Genomic DNA, 11,994 nt, shown 5'->3' with positions numbered 1-11,994 from the left:
AGAGGTCAGATATTGGAAGAGTTGTGTTTTTACATTCAATCAGGGACAAAGTGACGTCTTAATCAAGGAAAAATTGTTTTTGTCTGATGCAACATTTTTCAGGATCCTGTCATCTTGTCATGCAGCCACAGCTTCTGTAAAACCTGAAACAAAACGAGTGTCCGGAGAGGAAAAGGAAATCTTTTGGGATGGAAACCCCCTCAGAGGATATCTGCAGCCTGCACAGAGACACACAAAGACACGACCACACCAGGAGAGTCAAACCTGTCGATGAAGCTGAACGAGAGCTGAGAGAGAAACTTGAAGAATGTGTGAAACCTCTGCAGGACAAGTTGGAGCTTTTTAAAAAGGTTCAACTGGAGTTTCACCGAACAGCAGAACACATTAAAATGCAGAAACAGCAAACAGAGATGAAAATAAAGGAGCAGTTTAAGAAGCTTCACATGTTTCTGGACGAGGAAGAGGAGCTGAAGAGCTGGATGATGAAGGAGAAGATGGAGGCGCTGAGCAAAGAGATGAAAGCTCTGTCCGAAATAATTAGAGCTGCAGAAAAAGAGCTGAAAGCTCAAAACGTTTAATTCATACTAAACCTGAAGACTGCAGACAAACACAGAGATACACAAAACAAGCTAACAGCGAAAGATGCTGCAGAGGACAAAGTAACAGCGAAAGATGCTGCAGAGGACATGCTAACAGAGGACATGCTAACAGCTAAAGATGCTGAAGAGGACATGCTAACAGAGGACATGCTAACAGCTAAAGATGCTGCAGAGGACATGCTAACAGAGGACATGCTAACAGCTAAAGATGCTGCAGAGGACATGCTAACAACTAAAGATGCTGCAGAGGACATGCTAACAGCTAAAGATACTGCAGAGGACAAGCTAACAGCTAAAGATGCTGCAGAGGACAAAGTAACAGCTAAAGATGCTGCAGAGGACATGCTAACAACTAAAGATGCTGCAGAGGACATGCTAACAGCTAAAGATACTGCAGAGGACAAGCTAACAGCTAAAGATGCTGCAGAGGACAAAGTAACAGCTAAAGATGCTGCAGAGGACATGCTAACAGAGGACATGCTAAGAGCTAAAGATGCTGCAGAGGACATGCTAACAGAGGACATGCTAAGAGCTAAAGATGCTGCAGAGGACAAGCTAACAACTAAAGATGCTGCAGAGGACATGCTAACAGCTAAAGATGCTGCAGAGGACAAGCTAACAGCTAAAGATGCTACAAAGGACAAGCTAACAGCTAAAGATGCTGCAGAGGACATGCTAACAACTAAAGATGCTGCAGAGGACAGGCTAACAGCTAAGCAAACTACACAGGACAAGCTAGTGGCTAGAAATGCTCCAGAGGACAAGCTGACAGCTAACAACGCTGCAGAGGACACGCTTACTTCTAAAGCCAGTACAGAGAACGAGCTTAAAGCTAAAGAGTCTTCAAGGAAAAGGCTAACTACAAAAGACACCAAGAATGACAAGCAAGCAGCTGACAACTATGAGGAGGACAGGGTAACAACTAAAGACACTACAGAGGACAAGCTGACCAGGGAGAAGCTAATACCTGAAGACTTTTCAAAGTACATGCTAACACCTGAAGACCGCGCAGGAGACATGCTACCAGCTAAAGACGCTGCAGGGGATTTGCTAACAGAGGACAAGTTAAAAGCTCAAATCTTCTCGTCCCTACAGAGCTACCAGGCTGTGATAGAAATAGTCCAACAGCACCTCCTGCTGGAGGATCCCAAACTGGGTCCTGGAGCTCTGATAGATGTCGCCCAACACCTGAGTAACCTGAGCTTCCACACCTGGGTCAGAATGAAGGACCTGGTGTCGTTCAGTCCTGTGATTCTGGACCCAAACACTTCAGATCGAAATCTGATTCTGTCTGACGATCTGACCAGCGTGAGGTGGGAAAAAGGCGACCTGCTCCTTCCTGAAAACCCGGAGAGGATCGGTCTGTACGTCTCTGTCCTGGGCTCTGAGGGTGTGGACATGGGGACTCACAGCTGGGACGTGGAGGTCGGAGACAACACAGAGTGGGTTCTGGGAGTTCTGGCAGAGTCGGAGCAGAGGAAAGGGATCATTCAGTCCGGACTGTGGACTCTTTGGTTCTGTGAGGATGAGTTCAGGCTGTTCTCTCCACCTGAAGCGTTCACGGTTCTCCCTGTGAGGACCACAATCAGGAGGATCAGAGTGGATCTGGACTGGGACAGAGGAACGTTGTCATTTTCTGATGCGGATTCTAACAGACACACACACACCTTTACAGACACCTTCACTGAGAAACTGTTTCCGTTCATTAACACCTGGAAAGGGCCTCCGATGAAGATTTTACCATGGAGGATCTGTGTCACCACATCTTGATTTAAATATGCAACATTTACCTCCACTAAAAACATTTTGTTTTTCTTTTTCATAATGTTTATGTCCTGTGCATGAAAAGAGTTCTTATCCACTAATCAGAAAATACTAACTGGTATTAATATATGACTGACAGCAAGTAGCTGTAAATATGCTGTAAAACGTGGATTTGGTTGACACTGTTTTAATCAACATCATGTAAACATGAAAAATAAAAAAGTATGAAAACTAGAAGCAGAATTGTGTTTCCCTTAACACTCCCTCTAATCATCAGTCGACCCCTCGGTTTTATCTGACGACCCTTTAGAGGGGCCAGACCCATAGGTTTAAAACCTCTGGACTAAACTAGCTGACTGTATATGAAATAGCTTCAACCGTCTCTACCTGGAGCAGCTCCAATAGTAACATGGGCTCTCACACTGGGCCTCATTTACGAACAGTGCGTACGCACGAATCTGTGCTTGAACTGTGCGCACGCACGTTTGACGCACAAATCTGGGATTCATCAATTTGTTCTTACCTAAATTTCTTCGTACTCTGCGAACAAATGTAGAACTCCCTCAGACCATGCGTACGCACAAATGATGAAAGAAATGTCCTCGGAAATGTTAACACACACCCTTTAACTAAATGCATACTATATTAAAACTTCATTTATTGAAAAAAAAGGCTTTAATAGACAACAATAATTGAATTTACTAATGTATGGACCAAACGTAAATGCCGTGTCATCCTCATATTTTATTGTCATATAATTAAAATCTTCAATTATAGCAGTTGAGTTAGTTTATTAAGTGTACAGTAGAGTAGACCATATGAAAATGTTCATATTGAAATGTAACACTTTTGTTACAATCGTTTCTATTTCTGCTGATGTGAAATTTTTCTTTTTTCCTTTTGAGGCCATCTTTCACGTTCTTTCAGCTTCTCCGTAACACCGCTCTCTTCATGCGGCACCAAACAGATGTCCTTATATGGAGAAATAGAGGCGTGGCAGTATGCTGATTGCAGATCGCGGACACGCGCCTGTCAATTTAGAATGGTTCTGATTTACTAACATACGCACGGTGGTGAGAACAAAATTGGCCGGTACGCACGTGTCATAAATCCGACAGTGATTTTGCGCAAGTACTTATTTTTTGCGGAGAGTAAGAACATTTCTGCGCAGATATTAGTGAATGAGGCCCATTGATGCTTCAGTATTCACTTGGGAGCTAGTATCTAACTTACCGCAAGGGGGCGCTTAAACAGCAAACTGCACAGCAAGCGGAGAAATCCTGACGAAGAAGAAGAAGCAGCGGAAGCGGAAATGAGGTTTTTTTGTTTTGAAAGAGGGAAATTTAAATCTCGACGGCGTTAGTCAGAAGTAAACAGAAACCACCGGAATAAATCCTCCCAAAACGACACGAAAATGAGCACAATTTAATTTCTTCAGTCCTGAATGTAAAGTACGTTTTAACAGTTTCCTTGCAAACATGTGATCGTGTTATTAATCTGATGATTCGACAGTTTTGTTCCGTGACGTTTGAACGTCACAGTCTCGTTTGAGCTGGATTAAGCTTGTTATTACCATGACCTGGATGACTGAGAATCTGCACACATTTATTCTTCTGCATATCTTCACAATATTTAACTGTTAAATAATGTTTTTACACGATTCAGCCAACTATTATACTTTTGTATTTCTGACTGTCCAGCTGGTCCGATAGAATAAACAAAAAGATCCTTACAGTATTTCACCCAGCCTATTATTGTTATTTACTGGCTGGAGAATAAAGATTAATCTTAAACATAGAAACAAAATGGTTCTGAACAGAATGCTGATTGTTTGTAGTTACCAGATTGAATGTAATTCTTATTATATTTATATTACCCTGTGCGTTTGTACCTTTCTACCTCAGGACAGAATCACATATATATATATAATGTTTACAGTATGATATTACATTTGACTGACGATATCAGATATCTTGTTTCAACAGTCACAAACCCACACACGTTTAGTTTACTGTGATAGAACACAGAGAACAACAGAAGGACATTTACTAACATTGGCTTTTTATTATCTGTTGATTAACTATCATTGAAACTAATTATTTCAGCATTAAATAGATAAGATATGTAATTTATGTATAAATCCAAAATGTATGTCACATTATTAAATATGTTTGGACACTAACTGAAGTGAATTTTGACCTTTGACCCTGCTGGTGTATCTGTGTCCCTGCAGGGTCGCTTCACACCAGCATGAAGAAGAGGGTGAGGAGTTCGCAGGTCGCAGACGCCGGCAGCAACCAGGAGGAGTGTGAGTGATCCACACAGATCGACCTCTGACTGACCTTTCTTCCTGTTACACATGATGTTCATGCTGTCTAAGAATAGTCCAACTTTTAAAGGTCTTAAATCTGTATTTATAGTTATTTATATATTTATTCCAAAGATGAAACACTGACATAAAGAATGTGAAACCAGAAGTTGCTCTACAAAAGTACTTTTCTTAATATTCATGTTAACATAACTTCAAAACAACAGTTTGGTGATAGCTTGCGGATGATCTCGCTGCTTTAAGCGTTCGTTTTAGGAGGTAAAAATAAAGAAATCTTTTTTACCTTTGTTTCTGTCACAAGGTGGAAGTTTGTCTTTGTGTGGCTAACACAGGTACACATACTGCAGAAAACATGCATGTAGCCAATACTTCCTCGGAGCATTGAAAGAAAAATCAATACATGCATACTGTATGTGTTTACACATAGAGATGAGGAGATCGGACAGCGTCTGTCATTCCTGCAGAGCTTGTGTGTCTGTTTTTTTAAACATGGACAAGATGGTTAAACGATGAAGGATGACCTGTAGTCTCTTATTCTGAAACCACCTTATTCTTCACATGTTGGTGTTGCTTTGTTGTGGAGGAAGTGGACGATGTGTTTGTGTGTAATCAGTGTTGTTGTTGTTGTTGCTGTGCGCAGGCTGTGCTCTCTGCAGGCTCAGCGATGACGACCCGGCCATGTTCGGAGAAAAAGTCACACTGAAAGAGCACAAACTCTCCGTCCACTACTTCTGTTTGGTAAGTGTGTGTGTGTGTGTGTGTGTGTGTGTTTCAGCTGTAATGTCCAGATGTTTACAGCTGTGTGTGTTTTTCTTTCAGCTGACGTCTTGTGGAGTTTACCAGCGAGGAGAGGAAGATGAGGGCGTCTTTGGATTCCTCGTGGAAGACATCAAACAGGAGACGCGGCGGTCGGCTCGACTGGTCAGACGATTTTGTTTTGTTTTTGTTTTTGTTTTTGTTTTTGTTTTTGTTTTTGTTTTTGTTTAACTTAAACACAAGCAGATTGGAAAACAATGAAACTGTTGTAATAAACAGAAAGCTTAAACCAGTTGTAAAACACTCAGTGATGTTGACTCTCTGTTTACTGTGTGTTTCCTGTGTGTATTAACTGTGTGTATCTGTGTGTGTTTCAGGTGTGTGTTAACTGTGTGTATCTGTGTGTGTTTCAGGTGTGCATTAACTGTGTGTATCTGTGTGTGTTTCAGGTGTGTGTTAACTGTGTGTATCTGTGTGTGTTTCCTGTGTGCATTAACTGTGTGTATCTGTGTGTGTTTCAGGTGTGTTGCTGCTGTAAGAAGAAGGGGGCGTGCATCGGCTGTAACGTCAGAAGCTGCAGGAAGATGATCCACTTCCCCTGCGGGAGGAAACAGAAGTTCATCTCACAGTTCACCGGCCTCTTCCCGTGAGTGCTGACCACACATGGAACACATTCACTTCATTAGTGAGCTGACTTGAGAAGAGAATCACGAGTGAAAGTGATGCTGAGCCGTGACCTCGGACACAGAGGCGTCATCCTTATTTTTGCACCTTCACTGTCTTTGTGAGCAGGTCGTACTGCCCGGACCACAGTCCCTCTCAGTCTGTGTGTGTCGCCTCAGACCTCAGTCTGCCTCAGTCCTGCTCCGTCTGCCTGGACTCCATCGAGCCCGTCCTCTGTTACTCCGTCCTCAAGTGTCCGTCCTGCCACGCCAGCTGGTTCCACCGGGACTGTGTGCAGGTATCACGACTGTGACTGTTTGTTTTATCAAATTATAAAGAATCTTTTTACACAAAATGACATCAAAAAATGTTTTCCAGATAATCAAATGCAGATATTAGTTTTTATTTGGTCAAACAGCTGCATTATAAAAGCCTGTAGAATAAAGGTGCTGTGTGCTCTGAGTGATCCAGACTCTTCTCTCTGTCATCACAGCTGCAACAATCAGTCAACCAATCAGTTAGTGAAATCACGGAGAATTAAATTCCCACTATTTTCTTAATAGATTAATTAATATCCAGTACATTGTTTATGTTTGTTGTGTGTGTGTGTGTGTGTGTGTGTGTGTGTGTGTGTGTGTGTGTGTGTGTGTGTGTCAGCGTCAGGCCCGCAGTGCCGGCCTCTTCTTCTTCAGATGCACTCTGTGTAACAACAAGGAGAGCTTCCAGGAGGAGATGCTCCGGATGGGGATTCACATCCCAGAGAGGTAACATCATCTGTCCCCATAATCGACAGAGGACACGGGAGGCGGGCTTTCGTACTCACTGTATGTTCTTTATCTGTAGAGATGCATCGTGGGAGTTGGAGGCAAATGCGTTTTCAGACTTGCTGGAGGTTTACAGACGCTGTGATGCTCTGACCTGCCTCTGCAGCGACGGACGCACACACTCCGCCAAGACCGGGTATGTTAATTCTTCTGATAGTGTTTGTACAGTTTTGTAACAGGTGTCACACCCACAGATACGCACAGGGTCACATTTAAAGCACAGTTAGTTTAGCAGCTCAGATTGTTAAGAATGCTGACGGGGCTCTTCTACTCTCTGACTCTGCGGTTTGCTTCAGGTGGTTCGAGGTGATTCGCTGCCGGCTGTGTGGCTCCGGGGGGACTCACAGGAAATGTTCAGGGCTGAAGTTGGACACCAGAGACTGGGCGTGCAGCGACTGCACTCAGGCCACTGACGGGAAAGGTCTGAGTCACTGAGGGACAGATTAAAACGTAGATATACATCACATAGTGAAAACTGGAGCTGATGCCTCGAACTCAAACAATTTTCAGAGCTGTTGTTAATTAATTTTCTGTTCATTGAGAAGTTGGTTAAATGTTTAATCTCTAATTAAATAAAGATATAGACTAATATTTAAAATGATACGTTAACACTTTTATTCATAGCCAACATAATTTAGGCTCAACACCAGCTGTGATTTTAATTTGCTCATGCATTTCTTGGAACTTGTAGATTTTCATAATTGTTTAATTATACCATCGATGTTTTTGTAATTATGCTGTGGTCGTTTCTTTATATGCTCGTCTCCTGCAGCTTCCCTGGTCTCGTCTCCTCAGGGAGGTCAGAGGAGGAGTCTGCTGTCCAAACGACGCTCGTCTCCCATCCACTCCTCCATCAGCTGTAAGAGGTACACAAACCCGAGGGTCACATATGACTATGTGCTAAGTTTAACTAATATTTGGCTCCTGTGTGTTTATTTAAACATAATAAACACCTGAAGTTTCAGGTGTCTGAATACAGTTTGTTTTAGTGAAAAACCCGTAAATAAAAAGAGGCACGATGTTTTATTCTCTCTTATATCTCTGTCAGACCATCTCTACCTGTTGGATCTGGGCCACCTGAGGACCTCCTGCAGGCGTTTGCCCCCCAGCTCAGTCCCATCACGGTCCAGGTGGAGGTGGGCGGGGATCAGGCTCTGTCTGCGGGGGTGGAGCTGGTGAGGAGGGCCGACTTTGACCCCACACACACTCTGTCTGTCAGGTGAGAGGACGATAAACACACACTGAGGTTCACCTTCATCTTCAGAACAAGAACGATCAACACCTTCTCATCATCTCTGTCCAGGTTCAAAGACGAGAAGCAGACTGCATTTCCCAGCAGCCTCCAGGACAGCGACACAGCCAGGCAGTACTTCCTGAAGCTGCTGGTGCAGCAGATCCAGGACTCGGTGGTGTTTGAGGGTCCAGAGGGATCCAAAAACCTGGCACTGGACTCTCAGGGTACGAGGCATTGTTTTACTGTCATACACTGAATATGCCATTTTTAACTTCCTGTGTGTGCCTCTCAGCTTTTCAGCGGCATATTAGTGGGTAATTCCAGTATGTTTAAACCTCAGAGAGGCTCAGATTGTTATTCTAAGTGTGTGACAACATCACAGAAAGGATCCCTACAGAGATAGACCTTTTTGTTACAGAGGAAAGAACAAGAAACAGGTGTAACATCGTTCTCTTCAAACACACCAGACTCCATTGAAAAAAAACAGTAATTTTACCTTTCCCTTTGCTGGTCTACTGCGGCACAAATCTGTGAGTTTGTGCATGTTATTGTGTGACTCTGGGGATTTAAGATGTGAGTTTGTAACGAACACTATTTTTCTGTAACATACAAGAACAAGAGAACCAACTGATCGAGGCAGCAGCAGAGCAGAAACTCCTGTGTCCTGTGAGTTAAAATCAGTGTTTTTCTGAATGGAGTCTGGTGTGTGTGCAGAGAGCGATGTAACGTCTGTGTGTGGTTAAAACAATCATCTTCCTCTGTAACAAAAAGGTCTATCTCTGTAGGGATCCTTTCTGTCACGTTGTCACACACTTAGAATAACAATCTGAGCCTGTCAGTGGAAACAACAAGAACTTTTAGTGGACGACCTTTGATCAGGAGGATTTCAGGCACACGTGACACCTGGTAGTAGAAACATTCAGTTTGTTTGACTTTGAACATGTTTACAAGAAACAGTTGGAAAATTGTCTTGGTGGAGTGTTATGTTAATTGTTCAGTGTGTGTGCGTGTGCGTGTGCGTGTGCGTGTGCGTGTGTGTGTGTGCGTGTGTGTGCACGTGCGCAGCTCTGCGTGACGACCTGTACTTTGACGTGGGCTGCCTGCTCGCTCTCTCTCTGGTTCACGGCGGTCCTCCTGTCGGCTTCTTCTCTCACGCTCTCTACCAGTGTCTCTTCAACTACCCCCCCAACCTCCCACTCAGCGTCACACACATGACCCCCGACACACACTTCACCCGCCAAGTCAGAAGGGTGAGTGAAAGAGAACTACACGCATGTAGTTTTTACCAACATTACAGATGTGTTATAATTGGAGGGGGACGATTGATTGGTTGATTTCAGATGGCGGAGGCGGGGTCTTTGGACGAGCTGAAGGAAGTGATGGCGGAGAGCTGGGAGTACCTGGAGCTGGCCGGCTGCAACCGACCAATCAGCAGCCTGGAGGAGAGAGAGGCTCTGGTGGAGAATCTGGTCAGCTTCACGTTGATCACCAGGATGCAGCTGCCACTGCAGAGGTTCTATTTATTACTGTGCTTTTTATTCACTCTTATTGGACTGGCTCTGACATGTCTTTCATCCTCTCAGACATATTTAAACTGGCTCACCTGTCTGCACCTTTGTTTTGTGTCCTCCAGGTTTCGGGAGGGCCTGCAGACTTTAGGCATCTTTGATCAGGTTCATTTTTTCCCTGTTTTCATGACCACACAGCGGAGTAAAGAGTTATCACACACAACAACATGAGGAAATAATTAACACTCGTGTAAAGTTCTCCCTTTGACGGTCCTCTAATCTGATCCAGGTGCAGCTCTTCCCGTTGGTGTTCTGCGGTGTTTTCTGTGAAGCGTCGGTTCAGCTCACGGCTCAGACGGTCGGCCAGCTGTTCACCGTCAGCTTCTCCCTGCAGGAGGAGAAACTGAACGTGGAGACGGCCGTCGTCTCCTTCTGGAGACACTTCCTGCTCGAGTGTGAAGGTACGGCCTCCCCTCACAGAGTCACCAATAATCCAACTGATCAGATAAAGTCTGCAGTTATAAATATTACTAAATATTCACAACATGATCAGCTGTTTGTTCAAGTTTCAGTCCTGAAACATCGAACAGTTATTTATTGATCATCTGTCTTAATCAAACAAAGTAAAAGCATCAAGTGTCCTCTTCTGTTCCCTCCTCCTCTCCTTTCTCTTGCTTCCTTAACTCCTCTAAACCTTTCTCTCCTCCTGTTTCCTCCTTTAATCTTTTCTTGTTTCCTATTTTTCTGATCGCCTTGTTTCCTCCTTTCCTTTTTCCTCCCCCTCTTCCTCTCTTTTCTTCCTCTCATCTCCTCTGTCCTCTCGTCTTCTTTCCTCTCATGCATTCTCCTCTCCTCTCTTGTGTCCTTCTCCCCTCTCCTTTCCTCTTCTCTCTTTCCTTGTTTCCTTTTATCAGTTGGGAGGAGCTCTATCTCCCTGCAGGACCTCCTCCATTTCTCCACAGGAGCTGAGGAGCTCCCAGCAGCCGGTCTCCTCCCTTCTCCCTCTATCTCCTTCCTCCACCCTAACACCTCCTCCCCTCCAGTAGCTAAAGAGAAGGAGGCGAGAGGAAAAGGAAGAAGAGGAGCGAGGAAGACCGTACGACCAGGGAGGGAGGTGTGGAGGGACAGTGGGCTCTTCCCTCAGAGGGAGCCCAGCTCCAAACACCTCCTCCTGCCCGTCACCTCCACCTACCAGGCTTTCAAGAGCTCCATGGAGCAGGCGGTCAGCCACCATGTGCACCTCCTCCCAACGGAGAGCTAAAGGAGGAGCAAGAGGAGGAGTCTGGATCAGGTCATATACAGAAAGTACTTTCAGAAATAAAATCCCTGATTTTCTCAAGGTTATTTTTGACATCATTCATTACCTTTAAGCCCCGCCCCCTTCAGTCACTGAGGCCCTGTGAATCTTCCCATCTGATGAAGGAGGCAGATTCCGGTCAAAGTTCAAAGCAGTAATGAAAGAATGTCTTTAGCTTCACTCAGACATAAACAAAAGCAGCTTCTTGTCTCTGACCGAACAGGGTCTTAAACATCCACCCCAGCTAGCAGACTTTGGCAGCTGTAGTTAGCTAGTTTAAGCTAATGCTAACACTCAAAGTCTGCAGATCTTCAGCTCATCAAGTTGGATCATTTTTTCTCTGGGTTTCAAACTAAATCAGGGAGTTTATCAGTTACTTCTTCAGTTTTCTATCACAACAAAGTTCTTTATTTTCTTTACCTGATTTCTCCTGAACAGACTTTAAACGGTGCTACACCTCCATCCTGGATTTTATAGGACTGATTTTGCAGGTTAAAGGTTACCTCTGTCAGGTTCTGATTTTTACTCATGTCAACAAATCTCATGATCAGACTCAAACCAACAACCTGTCAGTCCGGCCTGACTTCCTGTCTGTGGCTCTCTGGAATTTGGAGCAGCAGGATGGTGTGTGTGATTGAGTCACACACACACACACACACACACACACACACACTTCAGCCAGTGCAACAGCGTGGCTCACTAGTGTGTTTTTAACACATGTAGCTCATTGGCACTTTATTAGAAGATGCCTTCGTTGTTAGTTTGAGTCTAAACATGAGATTTGTTTTACTCCTTTTCTTTACGTCTGTTGATTAAGACGGCTAAAGTTACACTGAGTTCCAAAATGCATTAAAAGCCTTAAATTAGCATTTTTCTTTTTAGACGCCTCGTGTCTTCTGTATTTACTAGTTAAAAACGTTGGTGCTGATTTTATAACTTTGCCTTAAGATCTCCTTTTGAGTCGTGCATGTTTTTATTGTACATCGTTTTTCTAAGCTTTTAATGATTTTCTGTTTCTGC

At 43.9% G+C, this 11,994-nt stretch overlaps 1 protein-coding gene across 1 annotated transcript; it reads left to right on the top strand.

Annotated features, from left to right (window-relative positions):
- Positions 1 to 286: 286 nt before the first annotated feature.
- g2e3 (G2/M-phase specific E3 ubiquitin protein ligase) lies at positions 287 to 11,331 on the top strand. The gene is made up of 17 exons (XM_069662236.1): positions 287 to 572; positions 5,159 to 5,165; positions 5,333 to 5,430; positions 5,512 to 5,613; positions 5,970 to 6,094; positions 6,241 to 6,409; positions 6,769 to 6,875; positions 6,955 to 7,071; positions 7,232 to 7,356; positions 7,708 to 7,801; positions 7,984 to 8,154; positions 8,239 to 8,393; positions 9,235 to 9,419; positions 9,510 to 9,682; positions 9,803 to 9,842; positions 9,967 to 10,138; positions 10,592 to 11,331. The coding sequence occupies exons 1-17, from the start codon at positions 390 to 392 to the stop codon at positions 10,936 to 10,938; spliced, it is 2,370 nt and encodes a 789-aa protein (XP_069518337.1). The 5' UTR covers positions 287 to 389; the 3' UTR covers positions 10,939 to 11,331.
- Positions 11,332 to 11,994: the final 663 nt, after the last annotated feature.

This window comes from Semicossyphus pulcher, unplaced genomic scaffold (assembly GCF_022749685.1).
Source record: "Semicossyphus pulcher isolate SPU_LCO1_2020_fin unplaced genomic scaffold, fSemPul1.0.p SCAF_14, whole genome shotgun sequence".
Classification (NCBI taxonomy): domain Eukaryota; kingdom Metazoa; phylum Chordata; class Actinopteri; order Labriformes; family Labridae; genus Semicossyphus; species Semicossyphus pulcher.
The sequence above is the reverse complement of the archived record's forward strand: the minus strand, read 5'-3'. Positions and strand labels throughout refer to the sequence as shown.

Excerpts from the sequence above, each read along its gene's own strand:
- g2e3 (XM_069662236.1), top strand. The coding sequence starts at position 390 with ATGCAGAAACAGCAAACAGAGATGAAAATAAAGGAGCAGTTTAAGAAG. Across the intron at positions 7,072-7,231 it reads ACACACTCCGCCAAGACCGG|GTGGTTCGAGGTGATTCGCT; the intron begins GTATGTTAATTC and ends GGTTTGCTTCAG. Across the intron at positions 8,394-9,234 it reads CCTGGCACTGGACTCTCAGG|CTCTGCGTGACGACCTGTAC; the intron begins GTACGAGGCATT and ends GCACGTGCGCAG.